At 35.7% G+C, this 21,386-nt stretch overlaps 1 protein-coding gene across 2 annotated transcripts in view; it reads left to right on the top strand.

The window, feature by feature from the left end:
* The first annotated feature begins 1,505 nt into the window (after nt 1-1,505).
* The window catches only part of LOC137089282 (piezo-type mechanosensitive ion channel component 2), a 103,878-nt gene continuing 83,997 nt past the window's right edge, over nt 1,506-21,386 (top strand). For both annotated transcript variants that reach the window (XM_067452824.1, XM_067452823.1), the window contains exons 1-3: nt 1,506-1,592; nt 10,388-10,483; nt 15,974-16,099. In XM_067452824.1, coding sequence (XP_067308925.1) covers nt 1,529-1,592; nt 10,388-10,483; nt 15,974-16,099 — 286 coding nt within the window. In that variant the 5' untranslated portion in view covers nt 1,506-1,528. The remainder of the gene's footprint in view (nt 1,593-10,387; nt 10,484-15,973; nt 16,100-21,386) is intronic.

Below are 21,386 nucleotides of genomic sequence, written 5' to 3'. Positions count from 1 at the left end.
TCTTCCAGAAATCCAAGATCAAGAAGTGGATATTCGTTTTTGTTTTTTCTGCGAATCTTTGCGTCGACATGTACTAAACATGAGTGGAATTTGCACCGCAGTGCCACCACACCTTGATGGTCATGACAAGAACAGCATGTATAGTTATCTTTATTGAAGTGAATTAGATTTAAACTGCCGTCATGCATGAATTAATTATATATTTTTAGCAATTTTACAAATAATAATCCACAATGATTACATTACATAAAAATGAAATTGCACCTCAAAATAACACAGTGTCAATATTTTTGAGACCCCCCAAAATTTCACAAATCACGTTTTCAGGGGAGCCCATGTCTTATAGGGGAGCCGAGCTCCCCCTAGCTCCCCCGTAGTTCGCACCCTGACAGTAATGTGTCCAAACGTTTGGCCTGTGTGTGTGGAATGCTGCTCAGCCAATCAAAGTTCAAGACTGAAGTATAAAATAAACCCTTTGCTCCTAAAATTTATCAAACATATTATGAAATTATGAACATGGAAAAACGAGAGAAAGTATTAATTACAGATTATGTTGTAGTCAATGTATGCTTTTTCCTGTGAGCTTAATGCTTTTGCACATAACATAATATCTAGCTAACGTGTACCTATTGTTAGCCACATAATTTTGTCAAGTAAATACCAGTTTAGTATTTTGTTCTTTATTTTATTTTTTTAAATATAAAACTATTTCGAGTGTTCAATTGAACTTGTTATTAAAAAACAAATATTCCCTCTGGGCATCACTTTTGGCCAGTGATGTATAATATGCTATCAATCCATATTCGACAGGCTCATATTACTTCCTAGTGGACTTAGTCAGCTAAAAAAGAGTGCATGACCGTGATAAAATCTGTTCTAGAAGCCCCTGTGTTGTAATGATGATGAGTTCCTAGTAAAACAGCAATCAAATGGAGCGTCCCGCAGGGGCCACAGGGCCCTCCTCCCGCGGCCTCTCATTGGATCCGAGCTGGATCACTTATGAGCGGGCGTTCGTCTTTGACCGGAATGCCTGTGGCTTTCAGAGCCGCTGTGTGGAGATGGACGTGAGGAAGTCATGCTGCCAACCTTCAATATGAGCGCGTAAAAGTCACTCCGGGGAGAGTTGATTTGCTTCTAAAGAACTCTGATCAGCTTTCGCGCTAGTGCCACAGGATACAAAGTGCTTTTTTTAACTCATTTTCTCAGGATACACGCGTTTTTTGGACGTATTTCACGCGCGCGCACTGCACTGGAGATCCTGATGTCCGCTGCGCGCTCCAAAAAAACAGTCCAGAAACACATCTTCCTGTCAGCATGAGTTAGAGCTAACCCCAACTCGAGACAGACTTTCAACGCGTTTGCTTTGCACAAAGGGAGACCTTAACTGGAAGTTTACACCTCGTGACACATGCAGGACGCATGGAGGATTCAGAGTAAGGCGCTCGAAGGATGCCGTCCCGTCCCGTCCCGGATCCAGGACATCTGACTGCTGGATGCTGCGGTTCGTCCTCCTCAACATCTGAGCGCGATGGCTTCTGAGGTTGTGTGTGGTCTGGTGTTCAGAGTGCTGTTGCCGGTGTGTCTGGCGGCAGGTGAGTGTGTCCATCAACACTTGTTTCACAGTTTGATCCTGCGGAGGGTTTGGCGCAGAGTCTCCGTTACGCAGCAGGTGCGGGCGATCCTGCAGCTCTTCGTCTGTTTGATTGGAGTAAAAACTTCTAACTTATCAATTAAAGCAAGTTAAAAGAAGTTTGAATGTGTAGAAAGGAACACAGCTCATCATTAGTGGTGTGTAGTTTATTGCCATTCCTTAATTGTTCCATTTATAAACTCGAAATGAATACTCACTGTAAAAATGATCAATAAATCATGGAAACATGTTTTTAATTCATCAAACGAATCCAAGCAATTGAGACTTTTTTTAAAGTTACGAGACAATTTGATTACTTAACAGTAATTTCAGGCCGCAACTGAACTTAATATAAATATACATTTTATATAAGTATACAATTATGTATATAATACACGCACAACCATGTATATATTTAAGAACGTGATTAAATATAAATGACATATACAGTATGAACGAGTGTATTTATATACACATAATAATTATACACAGTAGGCCTACACACAAATATTTTGGATGTGATTTAACATGGTTAATTGATTTGACAGCACTATATGTATATAGCCCAAGTGTCTAAGAAATAGTGTCTAAGAAAAGCTCATTGGTGAGACTGGGGCTAGTTGTCACACTTTTTTTAGTGAAAGTAAAAAGAAAAGAAAAGAAAATATGTTAAATATTATATATAAAAATATATATAATAGATTTTATTTATAATACTTTTCATTAAGTGCAACAAAGGGAACAAATAACAAAAAAATAAATAAATAATGAATAACAAGTAAAAATATAGAATAATACAAAAAAATCAACCAACACAGACAACTGAACAGAAATATATAATATATTGCTAGTTGGTAATATTGCCATTTTTGGGATGAAAATAATCATTTGTATAATTAGACTTTTGACTCAAAACCTTAAAGTTGACCTTATGACAACTAATCAATTTCCAAAATCATTATTTTAAGTGAGATTTTGGTTCTGATTAGAGAGAAATGGCATGTTACAACCTTTACAATAATTAAGGATCTAGTTACTATATTAAATGTTTTAAAGTAGTTAATAACATGCGTCCATTTTGTTTTAATATGACATTTTTGTCAGACAGCTTTAGTAAACCTGATGTCATCTTATGTAAAACACCAGGTGTAATAATCCATCTGATTAATCCCAGTTTGATCTATATTTCCTGTCACAGTGGCTGGTTAAATGTTCTGTGGTGTGTGTATCTGATAATGAGTTGTTGTCATGATTATTGACAGAGTGATGCAGTGAAACCCCTCAGAGTGTTTTAAAGAGACACTCGACACCGTTGACTTCTGCATAAAACATATGGAATGTTTGTTTGTTTTATTTATTTATTTAAAAAATATTATTGATTCCAATCGCCTGTTTAGGGCCCTTTATAGTGAGGATTATTTAAACATTTTAAATTATTTCCCCCATGATTGTATTATTAATTTTAATAGATGGGACTAGACTGCATAGACTGTTACTGAAAATGCAATGTTTAATAAACATTTACTTTTTAACAGGGAACTAAATAATGCTATAATGCTTATATGCTATACAATATATATATATATATATATATATATATATATATATATATATATATATATATATATATATATATATATATATATATATATAATGCAATTATATAAAAAATATATATTTTAAAATATATCAAAATTATCATTTCATAATAGATGACATTTATCTCAAATATCTTCCATTGGGGTCAGAAAAATAAACTTTATTCAAAGGGAAAGTAAGATTATTTTGCATTATAGTTATAGTTTTGATTATAGTTTGAATATTTGTACTGGAAAGCAAGACAAAATACTGAGCAAAAATGTTTTTTAACAGTGAAATAACAGTAATGAAGGGTCAGTGTGAAGCATGCTGCATGTTTTAGTTTTTGAAAAAATCTTTTATGCCTTTTCTCAATGCTGTACTCACTGTTGTTACTCACCATCACTTTTACCATCATCAAATGAATCTAGAAGCTTTACAGTCTGTTTAAAGGTCTTAATCGGATCTGTGGTTGCCCACAATTAATCCACATTCACATTTCCTCAAATATATATATATATATAATTAACCCTGAGAAATTCACACATGCACGCAGACACACACTTTCTCTCAGTTGTGTTCTTCCTATAGGTAGATAAGATCCACTTATATAAGATGGTAATGTATCTCTTGACAGCCTAAGTCTTTTCGTTCTTTTTTTCTTCCAAGCGCGATTGCTAAGATGTGGAGGCTGGAGCATCTCCATTAATCGCTGGAAAGTCGTTTTAACTGCATGAATTAATAATGTGGCATCAGAGGGGAGAAGAATCGGCTGCCCATTATCGTAAACACCTTTAATATTTGATGATTTTATTTTTCGGTTGAAGTAGTACTGAGCAAAGGTCATCCGCTGGAAACATATCCGAGCGCGGACAGGAACACTAAACGCTCGTGTTCGGACATCAGCACGAGTGTCTCTGAGATCATGATTCCCCCTCCATTATGAATAGACAATTCAGCTAACCAGTAGGCCTATATATATATATATATATATATATATATATATATATATATATATATATATATATATATATATATATATATATATATATATATATATATTTATATATATATATATATATATATATATATATATATATATAATATAAACTTATGCAATTAATTTTTATCAATTGTTTTTTTTAAAACTGTTGAATGATTCGCTTTTAGAAAAAAGGTACAAAAGCTGTCACTGGGATGGCATACCCTTAAAAAAAGTATACTGAAAATAAAGTGTGTTGGGTTTACATGATTTAATTGTGTATCAGCATAAGTCCCACTTTAATCAACTAATTTAAACATCAAACTTCATCATCCTGGAATGAATACATTTTAAGTGACTCAATTAAGTTGTTTCAAATTGAATTTTGTCTGGCTCCCTGTCATGATTCAGACATTATTTTATATATTCATTCATCCACTTCCATTTCATATGTGTGGCACCTGTGCAAACTAAATTTCCTAAACGGATTAAATAAACTGAACTAAAACTTTAATGTTACTCAACTGAATTATAATAGCTAGAAAACTAGCTTATAGCTACTCCAATAGCTAATTGACGAACTTTTATCTATATAGCACACATTTACATATTAAATGCTGAGCATTAAAAGCTCCTTCTGCTAAACCATAATGCCGTTAGTGGTATCTATCCACAGCCTAGCGAATGCTCCACTCTTCTCCACAATGGTAAGCCACTGTCATTTAAATAGTTCTAATAATTTCAACATAATTGAATATTAAATACAATCAAGTCTCCCCTTTCTCATCTTGCTCAAAAATAACACTTTTACAAATAAAAGATAACATTCATTCTCTCTTGATTTAGCCATATGCAAGGCATGCTGGGAACTACCAAGCCCCGTCCAGTTTCAGTTAACGCAACACAAATCATTCATGTAACAACACAAACGGATTAAATTTGACTTGTATTTAAGTGGATTGAACACAATCAAATTAAGTTACGACAAAATGTAAAGCAATTGTGCTGCTTTAGGTCATTTTAATTAAGCAATTTGAATAAGCAGTAAAAAAACTTTTACATTTTGGGTACCGCCACTGTGACAGCTCTTATACCATTTTTTTCTGCGATTCGTTTCATTACTGGATAAATCAGTTTTCATCCATCCATCCATCCATCCATCCATCCATCCATCCATCCATCCATCCATCCATCCATCCATCCATCCATCCATCCATCCATCCATCCATCCATCCATCCATCCATCCATCCATCCTGTTTCTTGTAATTAATTGTGAAATTTTCTTTAAGTTTCTGAGAGAAAATAGTTTCTACACCAAATTTGGCAAATTGTGCAACGTCCCGCCTCATTATAATTTCAATACTGTAAACACATATTTCATTTTTATTTTTATTTTTTTACAAACTGAGGGACAGGTTGAATCCTATTGAAGTGTCTCTCCTAAACGTCCGTGGTTTAAATCAGAAAATGTAAAGTGTCGTTCACATGCTGTCACTCTGAGCTCCTCTGAAAAGGCTTTCAGCTCCAGAGAAACATCAATTATTCCTGAGATGGATCATGGTTTGGACGCGGTCGGTGTGGTTTTCTTCTTCTGTCTCTGAAGGAATTACATGACCATCGTGAAGGAATTAAGCAGGGATTTTGATTTAGCCACCTTTTCATTATCATCTCAAGTTAACTGTCCATGTCAGAAGCATCAAGAAAATATCTGATTAGATGTATCTGTAGTGCACTGCTGTATGTATGTGATGAATTTGTACAGAAAATGAAACACAAGTAAAAAAAATATATTTGATGCATTCTCTATTCTTTAGGGATTATTTTGGCCTGTTTTGTAAACTAGATTTTTTTTACAGCGTGGAGTTTACCTGTGTAACACTCATTGCCATAATGTTTTCAACTTTTAAAGTTTATTTTTAAGTGTGAGCGTCCTCAGGTGACGTGATCTGGATTAAACTCGTGTCTAACCGTGTGTTTTCCTCTGTAATCACTGTGCCGCTGGTTTTATTAACAGGATGAATGTCTGTGCTGTAATCTATAAGACTGAGTTTAATGGCCTCCATCTCTGTGTTTAGTGGTCCTACACTTATCTCTCTCGCACCAGTGTGTCCGCTGTCCGCCTGAACCAATGGCAGCGCAGTTTTTCTGTCAAATGCTCAATATTTTAACAGACCCCAAATTATATTACCTCTGTTGCACATAGGCTAGATGAAAGTTAATTAATCTTATGCATTACTATGCAACACACACACACACACACACACACACACACACACACACACACACACACACACACACACACACACACACACACAGAGCATTTTTGTGTGTCTGTGTAAAATGCATAGGCCTATATAATTAAACTTATGTGCTGTATATCAGTGGTGTTTAAAAAAATATATCAAATATAAATGTCCCTGTTACACTTGATTTTCCTGGTTAAATAAACATCACATCCTAAATACAAATCTGTTTTCTATTTTTTTTTTACACTAAAAATAAGGTTAGTGCGTTAATGTCATGTCAGAAAGATCGTATTTACGAGTTGAACGCATGTGAACATGCCCCGCCTTCTAAGTAAAAGCGCCAATTGCTGATTGGTAAAGTCATGGCGTCACTGCAGCGGCCATTACGAGCTCCGGTTCCCATGGAAACCTGAGACTCGCGTTTAGGAGTGCACATGCGCATATGCTGGACTAGTCTAAAAAGTAAGCTTTTTTAATGTTATTTAGGAATAAGAAACAACATTTATGGGACAGTTCATGTCAGATTTTGTTGCTGCTTTGAAATATGTTATTTAAGTGTAAGTTTGGCGAGTGGTTTTTAAGATTTAGGGATTCCAACATTCAAACAGATTAGGATGCAAATAGATTTGGTTTTGGATGCCTGAAATAGCTGCCAGGAGGCGTTGCAAATATGGCAGTTGAGTTAACAAGTTAATGAGTTAACTTTGCTACCACAAAGTCATAAATACAAGTGGGAAGCTCAAGATTTCATCTTGGGGGTGTGTCAGTGCGAAACAACATGGCGGCATACCTGTGGATTGGGCATGTGAAAGAGAATTTTACTTTCCCGACTGGACAAGTATCCTGATTAAAACATTAAAGGGTTACTTCAGCGATTATCATATGGCTTTGTATCAGTAGAAACCCTGGAGTATAATCAAATGATTGTGCTTTCCCCCCTCATATCCCCCTGAGATGAGAGATTTATGCATTTTATTTCTGCGTCATCTTTGGAATGTTTGGCCAAAGGCTAAAGACTACAGCCAGCAGAGGGAGCCATTTCCACATGTTTTGAACCCTCGCATGAGAGATGGAGATCACACTCACAGCTCAGCTCGCAGCTGCAGGCATTAATTTAGACGGATGCTGAGCAATGTAAGTGTTTTAAATTCTCAAATTAATTTCTTTGAAAGTTAAGCTTTCAAAGGCATGAACTGAAAACACGCCAGACTGAACTCGCGTTGTGAATGTATGCCGTGAGTGTAGTCGCGATTACCTCAGCTCTCATATCGAGAGCTCATCAGCTCATTTATGACGTTAAATGTAATCTGACTCCTAATCTGAGTTAGTGCTGTGAGACTCACGCGGCGACTCGATCGTTATATTGAACACACACGTTCAGTATTTAATTGTAGTGTCTGTTCTCTAACTCAGTCTCTGTAATCCAGTAGTTTTGGGAATGGCCTCACAGGGCAGCGAAGCATTCTGGGAATTGTAGTCTTTCATCTCCATGAGACAAAAATACATTTTCTATCTTTTCTCAGTCTAGAAGGCACCAAATTCAAAAATAATTTCACATTTGTACTACATTAATGACCCATATTAAATACAGATTCATATTTCCAGCGCTGAAGTACCCCTTTAATAACAAAATAAGGAATCTATCTATCTATTTTAAACTATAGGGAATCACCAAGATGAGAGAATGATTCTGCATTCATTTAATGTAAGCGGCGATCGATATTGGGTAATATTATAATAATGTATAATGGAAATATATGTATAATGTTGCGCTGGAGACACTGGAGGAGAAAACCAAAAAAACCAAAAACAAAAACAAATGTGTGCTGCTTACACAGAGAGAAACTTAGTTAACATACTGTGGTATTTATTTATTTTTAAATATATTTATAGCATGATACGTCACACACAACGTCACACTAACCAAGAGTGCTGTTTCCTGAATACCATCACCATTGAAAATGTGACACTGATTTCATATGACAGTTCCATAAACAATTAAGTAGCATTAAGTCAACTTACATTTTAGATGCAATTTTGACAGTTTTTGTTCTATTTCATATTTTTTAGTAGTGACTTTTTGCTTTTGTCTATTCACATATGCTTTTGGCAAATGCTTTTATTCAGAATGAATTGCATTGCATTCAAGGATATCATTTTTTCCTGTTTGTGAACAAAATTGCTCTTAAATAATACAGTTTAAATACAGCATTATTTAGTCTTTTTCTGTTTGTAATATATGTAAACAATATGTTCCCAAAAGTATGGGATGACAGAGTTAGGCCCTAAAACTCTCGGTAATGGAGTCATTAAGAGACTGGAAGCGTTAAATCAGTAATTTCCTTATGATTTCTGTCCATAATCGGCACAAACTGGAGCAGGTCTCTTCGGAGCCTTTTATTTTATGTGAACATAAACTCTGTTTGTGTTTGTACTAGATTTAGTTTTCTTTTTAATATCACCTTTCCATATTGTGCTTAAGTTTGCCAGTGTGGTCCAATATTTACGACTTTTGTTACTGATAATAGCAGTGGAAAATATCTGTGGCCATGAAATCTGCACGTTTATTGTCATTCTTGTTTTTTGTTGAAGGGAATTGTTATTGGATATTTAACATTCTTAAACAATATAATTGGTGTTTTGGCTGTTTTTACGTGTACTCTTGTTGAGTTTGGTGTTTCCAGAGAATGGGATGTGTTTGCTGTCAGGTTCAGATGAGGTCTTCTGCTGAGCTCCATGTTTGGTAGTGAAATAAATGAGTGTAATATTCACAGTATCAGTTCATAAAATGTCAAACACAAGATTAACAACAACTCTTACTTTAGTTGTTAAAGTCAAGCCGTGTCACAACAGTTTTGCATGACAAGGTGCTTGATTTACTCGTCTGAATGTCTTTCTGTCCCGTGCAGCAGAAACCCCTGGGCTCGGAAAGAAGGAATCAGGAAACTTTGGGAAACTCTCAGTGTGTGTGTGTCAGACGCAGACTAAAGGCCTGTAAACGAGACCGTATATTCTCACAGGCATTTTGCTCTTCATATTAAAAACATGAAATGTTCTGTCAAGTGAAATGTAGTACAGATATCAAAAAATACAGACATCATGATGTATATGTAATATGTATTTTAAATAATGGCAAATGCAAAACTGAAGTTATACTGGGAAAACCGATTAGATATATGAATTACAGACAGACCTGAACTGAATGACAGACAGAAAGATGGATGGATAGAACGATAGATATTTTCTTTTAACATGATGCTTCTGACATGGACAGTTAACTTGAGATGATAATGAAAATGTGGCTAAATCAAAATCACTGCTTAATTCCTTCACGATGGTCATGTAATTCCTTCAGAGACAGAAGAAGAAAACCACACCGACCGCGTCCAAACCATGATCCATCTCAGGAATAATTGATGTTTCTCTGGAGCTGAAAGCCTTTTCAGAGGAGCTCAGAGTGACAGCATGTGAACGACACTTTACATTTTCTGATTTAAACCACGGACGTTTAGCAGAGACACTTCACTAGGATTCAACCTGTCCCTCAGTTTGTAAAAAAAAAAAAAAAAATGTGTTTACAGTATTGAAATTATAATGAGACGGGACGTTGCATTGGTACACCGAAGAAACTATTTGATGTAGAAACAATTCTCACTCAGAAACTTAAAGTAAATTTCACATTTAATTACATGAAACAGCAAAGTTGACAGACAGATAGATAGATAGATAGATAGATAGGTAGATAGGTAGATAGATAGATAGATAGATAGATAGATAGATAGATAGATAGATAGATAGGTAGATAGGTAGATAGATAGATAGATAGATAGATAGATAGATAGATAGATAGATAGATAGTTAAAAATGTATGATGCAGTATGTGTGCTTTTTGCATTTTTGCAACTCGACTAGATTACTCTAATATGTGTTTTAATATCTTCTCTCCACAGCATGTCTGTTCAGGTACAATGTACTGTCCTTCATCTACCTCCTCTACCTCCTCCTCATCCCTCTCTTCCCAGAACCCTCCAGCATAACCATGCAAGGTAAGAAGCATCGCCGCACCAACACTAACTCTTCCCTAAGTGTCACCAATCCGATGCAGGAAGCACATCCGTCTTCCCCTGAAACCGGCTTTAGTGCCTCATGCAGAAAATCTAATGGAGCAGAAGCGTTAACAAAACATTCACTGAAACCAGTACAGTCAGGAGGCGCTGTGTGTCCTGATTCATGGCTTTTGTTCAGAGGGAAGAACTCGCCCATGCGCGCTTAGAGGAAAATCAAGATTTAGGGTGTAATGAAGGTGCGCTGATCGTGCTGAATAATTCATAAGGACATTATAGTAAATTTGCATTAATCCACTGAGACGAGGAAGATTTAAGAGTTAGAGAAACAAATCAGTGGGATTTTTAATCCAATAATAGACCAATATAAAAAAGAAACATTAACTTAACTAGCATGTGATCCAAATATTTTTATGAATATTATGTTAGAAACAAATCAATTGTGATATGAATACTTTGAATATAATTACAGTCACACTACTGGTCTAAAGTTTGAGGTCTGTACATTTTTACAAAAGTTTTTGAAGGCTCTTCTGCTCACCAAGGCTGCATTTATTTAAACAAAAATGCAGTAAAAACTGCAATATTGTGAAATATTATTATAATTTAAAATTGATGTGACTGTATTTTAAAATGTAATTAATATGCTGTGATCAAAGCTGTATTTTCAGCATCATTACTCCAGTCTTTAGTGTCACATGAACCTTCAGAAATCAGTCAATGTTTCTAACTTTTGAATGCATTTTTACTGAATAAAAGTATTAAATTTCGTAAAAAGAAATCTTACTCACCCCAGGCCATTAAAAAGTACAGTAGTTTATTTAAAATTTCATGTAATATACATTAGAGTGAAAAATGAAGTCAGTATAGTGTTGTTTTCTGAATGTCTGGTCCATTTGTGCTCTGTTCATGGCAGCAGTTTTCCCGAGGTGTGTTCAGATGCCTGTTTTCTGATTGTTAATTATGTATAAGAGAAGGTTTTCATGGAATAAGATGAAAGAGGAAGAGGACAGGACATTTTAAGTGGTCTGCTTGCTCTCATCAATAGTTAAGCAGACCTGTGCTCATATAAGAGAAATCCATTCCGGCTTCACAGATTTATCAGTGGGAATATGCAAATGTGATCCAACAATGTTGGAAATGTAGATTATTTAAAAAAAAACATTAATATGAGATGCTAGTGCTCTTAATATGAGATTTTGGATTTTGCAACTGGAAAATAGAAATGCCTGAAGGTGTCTGTGGAAAAAGTGGTGCGTGCACACACACACATTCTCACACGCACTTCTGTGTTTTTGCTTTGTTCACAACAGACAAAACATCCCAAAGGCTTTAAATGAATGACTCATTCTGGTCCTGTGATCAAATAAATTGGTCTTTATAGAAGTAAATTTGCTTTTTGCATCATGGTCACATTTCATTTCCAAATTGAAGGTCTATCCTATGCTGATGAAATGATACTCAAAAAGTTTGTGTTTGTGGGCTGTTCTTTTTTAACTTTTTACTCATCAAAGAATCCTGAAAGTATCACAGGTTATACAAAAAATTAAGCTGCTGTTTCCAACATTGATAATAATTCATCACATTCGAATGATTTCTGAGGGATCATGTGACCCTGAAGACTGGAGTAAAGTATAATAAAATAGAAAACCATTATTTGAAATGGTAATAATATTACTGTTTTTTTCGGTATTGTTGATCTTGATCTTATAAATGCAGCCTTCATAAGCAGAGACTTCTTTCAAAAACATGAAAAATAATAGTTATATATACGTATAAACACACACATGCACTATAATACATATTAATTACATAATTTAATATAATGGATGAGTAATACATAATTAAAATCTTATCATATGATTCAAGAAATATTTCTACTCAAAAACCACTGGTTTATTAAGCTTGAAAATGTTTTAGTCAGTGGAGAAGAATTTGATTTGAATTTGTCGGTTTTGGCGAGTGTGTTATCTGATGTCTGACGCTGTGAGATAATAGCTGTATTTTTCTGTAATGTTATCTAAACATTGAGGTGAATCGATGTCTTCTGTCAGGTTCTGTTCCAGTGGTTGGGAATATAGATAAGGGAGATAAAGTGACGTTTTCTCTTGGCTTGATTCATCTTTGTCTGATGCCATATTAATGACCAAGCACTGTATATTTGAGCTCCAACAGACTCTAATGTTGTACGTCACAAAATATTAATCCTAATTTGAAAGTAAACCGTTAATTATCCTATCTTGTTATTTTAACCCTGTAGGCAGATGTTATTAAAGCTTCCCTTCTGTGTGCAATCACTTTTTCAGATGGCGATTGTTAGCTGGTACAGTACATGTACACGTTTGTCTCATGCTTTCAGCAAGTTACAGTGCATCGAAGCCTTACAATTTGTTAGTATGTACGTTCCTTTGAAATCGAGCCAAAAACTTTGATGTTTCTTTATGTCAAAATGCTCTTGAAGGAGATTCTGAGACATCAGCATTATGCCCACAAAATTAAAGGTGCTGTATGTAAGTTTTTGAATTATTTTAAATTATTTTTAAATTAAGCATAAAAATACCATAACATGTTTGTAGTTATTTAGGAAACGTGCTATGTTCACATACTCTTTTCTCTGAAAACCAAATCTAGAGGCAGTTATTTTACTTTGAAATGTGCATTATGTGTCAGAATTTCTGTTTTTGTATTGGTTTGTGTGGCCCCGCCCACTTCCAATATTACCCCAATAGTATTTCGACAGCACAGGTTGCCAGTTAGCCTAGAAATCTAGACGCACCCTAGCGGCAGCAAATTTAATCTGCCCGCGAATGTCGTCTAGCAACTCTCAATACCCTTCTGAGCTGTATTCCCCTAACTCTTGCCGGGCCAATCACATCGTGTTTAGAGTCGGTGGGCGGGGCCATAATGACGACGGCAGAGTTGCGTTTACGTGCACAGAAACTGGCGAACGGCGGTCTTTCGAATCAGCTTTGACCGCGACTCTGGAAGACTTGGAGTTAAGCTTTTCTCTGAGAAAAGAACAAAGAACGGCACTGAAGTCATTCTTAAAAAGGGAAGATGTGTTCGGAGTTTAGCTGACCGGATACGGCGAATGTTTAATCAGTCAGCGAGCTCTGCTTCACCTTCGTTGCTCTGGTTGGTTGTAGCGCTATCCTATCGCATGCAGAGGGAGTTTGAAAGACAACCGTTTATCCGCCCCTCAGATTGAGCTGTCAATGGTGAGTTTCCAGACCAAACATCTTGATGTGGGTCTGGCTTGTCAGGCTAGTTGTCAGTAATATTCAAACACAAAATATTGCAGCCATGGAAGCCAGCAAACAATCTGGCTCATAGATTGCAGATTCTACCCAACCTCAGCACCCATCTAAAAATCTCTGAACAGGAGCTATAAACTATCAACACATCATAAATCAATAAATCAACTTTTTAACATACATCTCGTCACCTTTCATTGTAAATTGCACTAGTTCCTGTTGTGTGTTTATAAAGTAAGCATAAGAATAACTTGTTAGTAATATTTCAAGACGAACACTTACTGGACTGGGGCCACTTTGGGTTTTCTTGATGATCCATACTCAATGTGTTCAAATGTGAGTCTCAAATATGATCATCAGGCTTTTGAGGAAGGTTTATTTGTTAATCTCGCAATAATCCTTGTATTGCATTGTATTATGTTTGTTTTAAAGGGGACCTATTATACTAAATTCATTGTGTGTACACAACCACCCTATTGTGGTAAAAATGAATACACTCTGTTTGTTATTTTTCCTTTAAATATGAAAATGTCTCAAAATGAGCCATTTAGGAATGCTCTCCAATGTAATGTCACTTATGCAACTTTCATGATGATGATGAACTGCAAAGTCATGTGACCGTGACTTCGATAGAGATCAGGAACAAACAGATGTTTTTAGTTTTTGTTTTTAGACAGAGTATCCCTCTTTTTGAAGGGTGCGGGGAGGAACAGCTCATTAGCATTTAAAGACACATGCATGAAAACAGCGTGTTTTTCCTTCCACTCAAAATCGGGCATTTACAACATGGTGTGATAAATGTGGTATTTTGAGCTGAAACTTCACAGACACCTAAGACCTGTAAAAGGGGTATAATAGGTCCCCAGACCTTTGATCATAAAATGAAGCATTTAAAAATAATTTTACTAAGACATGTTATTGGCAGATATAGAGTGACAACATTTATATGCATTGGCAGAAGCTTATATGCATTTGATGCCAGTAGTCTGTACTGTTATAAAGATATCATTGATTTACATTACAAGCTATCAGAATTTCATACTTTTTGGCCATATAAATATTAGCATCTGCAACAAAATGCATATTTTCCGGCCTTTGAATAAAAATGAGCTGTTTTTATCCTCCGTATTCTCACTATATCATACTTTATAAGACAAAAAAAAAAACTGGATGCATCAAATAATATGCAAACTTTTCCACCCCGTTTTTTCCCTAGAGGTTCAATAAACAATATTTATTTTCTGATTATTTTTTTATATGCCAGGCTTTTCTGGGTTAAAGGCCTCCTGGAGTCTTTCAGACCCCAAACAAAACCTGAAGTTGCGGTTAACAGTAAGCAGAGCTAGCAAAAACTGCAGAGTCAATTGAAAGTTTACGGCGGTCAGGAGAGATGCAGTGTTTTTCACCTTGTTGTCGTTCTCTTGCATGTTTTTATTAAAGGAGGAAGAAATATGTGGCATGAACGGGTTTTGGCAGAGATCTGCTTGCTACACATAAACTAACAACACCTTCCCTCTGTTAGGGAGAAATTAACACAAATTGTTTTGCACACTGTGTTTTATAGAGTAAACCAGGACAAGCCATATCCCAGGCCGAGGACAAATCTAGTAGTTAGCATCTGGCAGCGCTTCTCACCGTCTGGATTCTTACGATTATGTCTCACTTGTGGCTAAAATGATCTCCATTAGGAAGCATTACATGTGATGGGCTGCACAGCCATGCTCAGGCCTGCGCTGCATCGGAAAATATTGATTGTTGGTAGAGAAAAACACTCTAAAAATACTTTAATACTTCATTTGACCTTGGTGTTAGGCTATTTGAGAGTGCTAAAACAAAGAGGCTCTCACAATTAGCTGTTGTTCGTCTTGTAAGAACAACACCGAACGCTTCTGCTCTGGGAAATCAGTAACACAAGCTCCATTAGCATCTTCTCCAATAGCCGGAGGCGCTCTATAAAAGCACATGTGAAGCAGTCGGATCCATATATTCATCCACCGTTTCATTTAGTAAATTGTATTGTGATTTTAATGAGTTATTTCTGAATATCTTTTCATTAGTTATTTCTTTACTTGTGAATGCATCAAACTTTTTTGTTCGAGATCTTTGCGTAACGTCTAGAAGCCGATTTGTGTCCCATTTGATTTTTGCTTTCTTGAGGATCCTTAAAAAAGTCCTAAAATGACCCTTAATGGTGTTCCTGTTGCTATTTCTCTTCCAGGCCACACGGGGCACTTGCTGATGTCTTTATGCTTCTGCAGTATGAGCTTCCTCTTCATCCACATCATCTATCAAATCACAATCCACAGTTTGCTGGCAGGAAGAAATATTGATCCTGGGTTCAACTGTAAGTTCCCCTTCCTTATTTTACTGTTCATCGAGGTCGCCATAGGTTCATGCTATAAATTAAAGTGTCATCAATAAATCATGTTATTTCATATGTTGGTGTTGGTGACTAGAAAGTTTGCTGGTAGAATTATTACTATCTACATGGCATGGCAAAAGTTGTTGCTTTTTTTAAATTAAATTTTATTTATTTTTATTTATTTTATTTTATTTATTTATTTTAGGTTTTTGGCAGTACAATGATAAAATAACCATTATTTATTATTATATTGTATTTATGTATTTTTTATTTTATTTCATTTTATTTTTTTAGAAATAATAAAATATATTTTACAATAAAATTAAATAAATTGTTTTTATTTTTTATTTTATATATACCGTAATTCCTCAAATAAAGACCGGGGCCTTTATTTACCTGAACTGCCGATGGGAACCGGCTTTTATTTGAAGCAGGCTTTTATTAGGGGCAGGCCTGTATTTCTAATTCCATCTGTTTGAAATATAATTGCTTTATGTAAACCGTTTTCAATTTAAAGTGATAGTTCCAGTGGACAAATATCATAGATTTTTTAAAGAAACATTTGCAAAAATATCACCATACAACAACATAATATGCATTTTTTGTAATTCCGCGCTCAGCTCCGCATCCGAAGATGAACGAGTTCTCAGCGAATCTAGCCGAGCATGACGTCTCATCACACCGGCCCCCAGTTTGCACACAAATTATGTGCTTATATTTACTGAATGAGCCTACAAAAGCAGAAATAAGCCATTTTAAATAAAGATCCAGGTTTAAGCAAATAAATAAATCACGATATTAAAGTTTAGTGTAATTAGGAAATATTCACGAGATCGTTAATTTAGTGCATTTTGTTCTCATGTCACAAGTAATAATATAAAGCCAAGGTTTACTGAGTTTTACACGATTCCTTTGTAGTGTGGTTTTTGTTGAAATGTACTAAAATAAATATCATTACCTGTGCACGTTAGCCCACTTCTTCTCGACGCGTTGGTTTATTACTCCGAATCGCCCTCTGTTGTTTTGCGAGTATAAACGCCTCGTCCGTTTGGGGAGGAGCGCGCGGGGCGCAGTCAGCGGAGACAGGTGAAAGTATAAATAAGGTTTGAGACGTGGCGCTGCGCAGAGCTGAGCTTCTAGGCTTGGGTGCGACACCCCTAAGACATTAAAGAGACGAGAGGCTAATATTAGGTGCGTCTCCCTAGTTCAGTAGTCAGGGCACTGATCAGGACATACCGGTAAGTCAATGGGCTGATCCCTGATCAGTGCCCTGACTACTGACGGAGCAGATTGAGGCGCACGCATTGTGAAGATCGATATTTGTAGCCTGCCTGACACGGCATTTTCACAGACGTTGCATCTCTCATAGACTACAGTAGCCTATTTAAAATGGCACATGCATCCGTTATATTCTCAATTTAATTTACAAAGCAATCCTTGTAAAGTGTTTTGGTTAACTATAGAAGAGACCAGGATTAGTGTGTGTCGCACTGGCATGACTCGCATCGGGGTGCGTGGCATCAGGATGGTTTCGCATTAAATTAACGGCATTTAGGAGATTATCCACTCATTTTCCCCCGACCTTTATTTGAGACCGGCCTTTATTTGTTCGTGCTGACCACGCTTTTTTATTATATAAAAAATACATACAAATTTTATAAATATAATTAAATATATTTTAGTTTAATTTCATAATTTTTTTATGACCTGGACATTTTTGTGAAATCCACAGAGTCATGTGAAATATGACTGTAAAACCTTTTTTAGCACATAGAGACCCCAGACTAAAATCTTTAGTGCTGCTGTGAAAAGGCCCTTCATGCTGCATGAGCTCTGTTTAATAGCTTCGCAAGTTAGGAACAGTTCTGAGCGAGTTGGTCACACATCAGTAGAAGAAACCCAATCCTTCTCAGTCTTCCTGTCCTTCACACTGTGAATAAAGAGTAAAGGAGGACCGAGCCTTGCTCCGGGGTCACTGACCTCAGACCTGCGGCGCTCCACTGACCGCCTTCTGCTGACCATGCTTTATCATTGCATGAATTATGGACCAATGAAGAGTCGAATTAAGATGAACTGACGGTATTTTTCTCTGACAGCTGGCAAAGGGGAACATTAGATTGAGATATAGACATTTATATAGACTCAAAACCAGCTCAAAATGACCATTATATCACGCTTCTGGATTTATTGTTTTATTGATGCTTTGGAAATATTGTATGCAAAACAAATATGCCAAAAATGAAGCTTGAAAGAAACACCGAAGGATAGATATACATGATGTGTATCCCGCAGTTTTTAATGCAGTACACATTAAATATGCAGGGAAATTAGTGTTAGTGTCAAATCATGAGGAAATGTATCACGCTTGATTTAAATAACTGTGCGGGAGGCTTATGGGAAATGAGCCACTTAGTTTTGTCCTCCAATTGTTTCCGACTGAACAATGAAGACATTACTCTCGTCCCGCCGAGAGTGAAAACTATTTACTGTTTCTGGGAATGACAAAGAGGTTCACCTTTCTTTTCTAACTCTTTTCAGAGCTGATGATTAGACTTTGATTTTATTTTGGCACTTTCTTTTTACCTCTGTCCTGGTGTGACATTTGAGCTCAGGACAGTTTGTCTGGGTCTCCATCATTTATGAAACTCAGTCATATTATCAGCTGTTTTATCACAATATCACACTGTGTCTCTAACATGGTAACACATCATTAGTCATCATGTTGAATTTTGACCGTGCCGTTTAAAAGGTTTCAATCTTTTTTTAATGGAATGACATGCATTTGTCTCGTGTGTGTTGTTTTTCCATTTTCTTTCTTAAAATAGATACTCACACTCATACTGCGTCTTCCCGGTCGGTTTGTTGTCGACGTTAGATTGGTGTGATCTGAATAAAGATCCGCTTCAGAGTGTGTCAGTGTGATATTGAGTCCCATCTGTAACAGCACTTCAGTCTCTAAGGCCATTCAATACATAATTACTCTCCTAATTTGCTATGAACCCAGTCTGACGTATTGATTTGCGATTACTGTAAATAATACACACACATCTGAAGCGGATCTGACTTTACAGATGTCAAACACAAGTGCTTGTGCCAATTGATGTGCATTGTCCCTTTTAAAATCAAATGAAATCAAATAGACCTAAAGTGTCTTTATGGTGATTTTACCACGGTAAAGAGGTGTGTTGATAGGCAAGACATGAAGTGAAGTGCCTCAGACCATATAGCCATTACCATTGTAAACCTTTACCATAGTAAACTCTACCGCTTAAAATATACCAATGGTAAATAAATGTATTAATTATATCAATTTGACTATTGATAGCAGTTAATGTGATCTAAATGTGTATGTATATATATATATATATATATATATATATATATATATATATATATATATATATATATATATATATATATATATATATATATATATATATATATATATATATATATATATATATGGTTAAAAGTTATATGTGTTAAATAATTGTCACATGCCTGTCCTGTCTTGTGTGCACATGTGGGTTTTGTCATTCTGAGCATGTGCTCATGTAATTGTCTGATCCCTCCCCCTTGTTATCTGATTAGTGTTTGATTTCTCCCACCTGTTCCCTCTTGATTTCTTCCCTTTATAAGCTCCTTGTGTTTGTCAGTCTGAGTCGTATCCTTGTTCTGTCTACGTCTTCCGGTCCCCTGTTACTTCTTCGTGGTATGTGTTCAGTTCCAGTTTATGTATTTTCTAGTTTACGTTTTCCCCCTCGTGGGTTTTGTTTTGCACTCATGTTTTGTTTGTTGTAAATAAATATTATTTCTTCTTGCACTTGAGTCCTCGCACCTTTTCCTTTGTCTGCGACGTGACAATAATTGCATTAATAATATCAATATTACTATATTTGTATCAGTTAATGTGATCTGTATTAATTAATTCATTTATTTTAAAATTTTTAAATGTATTCAATAATTTAGTTTAAAAAAAATGGTTAATTTATGTGTTAAATAAATGCATTAATTATATAAAAAATTCAATATTGGTGTCAGTTAATGTTTTATATTTTAATTGCATTTATTTTATAATTATTTTATTTATTTTACAGTTGTTTAATTATTATTTTATTTTTTGGTTGAATTAAAAATGGTTGATATATGTGTTAAATAAATGTATTAATTATATCAATGACTACATTGGTACCAGTAAAGGTTTTTATGTATGTATTTTTTGTATGTATATATTATTAATCTATTTTACTTATATATATATATATATATATATATATATATATATATGTGTGTGTGTGTCTATTAATTACTTATTTGTTATTATTTTTTACAATAGTTTAATTTTTGTCATTTTTTTTCATTTTACATTTGATTGCTTTTTTTTTTTTATGGTTGATATTGGTTTCACATAATATCAGGGCTTATTTTGTCCAGTTATTGGCTGGGTTTCTTGATAATGTTGTCTTTGTCTACATCACGCGTGACCTTTCCGACGTGATAGCGCAATCTGTGGTGTATCACAGAGCAGCGCAAGATGAGCAATTTAGGATAAGTATTTTTGGAAAATGACCAATTGTTTCACTAGATCAGCCCGTATTCCTCTGGGATCATCAGAGCCTCTGAAGCTCTTCCTCTGAAACTGCATTGGTTTGGACCTTCAAGTTCAACCAGTGGTTCCCATTGAAGTCGATTTTGTGGAGAAAAATCCTGAAATGTTTTCCTCAAAAAAGGTGCTGCCCGTGGCCATGCTCTGAACTGGTTTATATCGATGGCTCAAGAATCGATTATTCACTCTATGCAGGAGCTGCTTCACTGCGCTGAAAAGGTCATATCATAATATATTTGACATAGTGTCTTCATTTACTTCACACCCAGGGATGACTGCCCTCGTCACAGTATTGATGATTGCACATTATTGGTGTAAATCACTCATTTCTGTTATTGGATGACCTACTCAATTATCAACAGATACTACAGCGGAGAGAGGAGAGAGGGATAAGGAGAAAAGGAGAGAGGAGAGAAGAATAAGGAGAAAATAATTCATTACATTTATATAGCGCTTTTCTAGGCACTCAAAGCGCTTTACATTGAAGGGGGGAATCTCCTCAGCCACCACCAATGTGCAGCATCCACCTGGATGATGCGACGGCAGCCATATTGCACCAGAACGCTCACCACACACCAGCTGATTGGTGGAGAGGAGACCGAGGGATTAAACCAATCAGGATATGGGGATTATTAGGAGGCCATGATGGACAGAGGGGCCAGT

The sequence above is a fragment of the Pseudorasbora parva genome, chromosome 9, assembly GCF_024679245.1.
Source record: "Pseudorasbora parva isolate DD20220531a chromosome 9, ASM2467924v1, whole genome shotgun sequence".
NCBI classification, from domain to species: domain Eukaryota; kingdom Metazoa; phylum Chordata; class Actinopteri; order Cypriniformes; family Gobionidae; genus Pseudorasbora; species Pseudorasbora parva.
The sequence above is the reverse complement of the archived record's forward strand: the minus strand, read 5'-3'. Positions and strand labels throughout refer to the sequence as shown.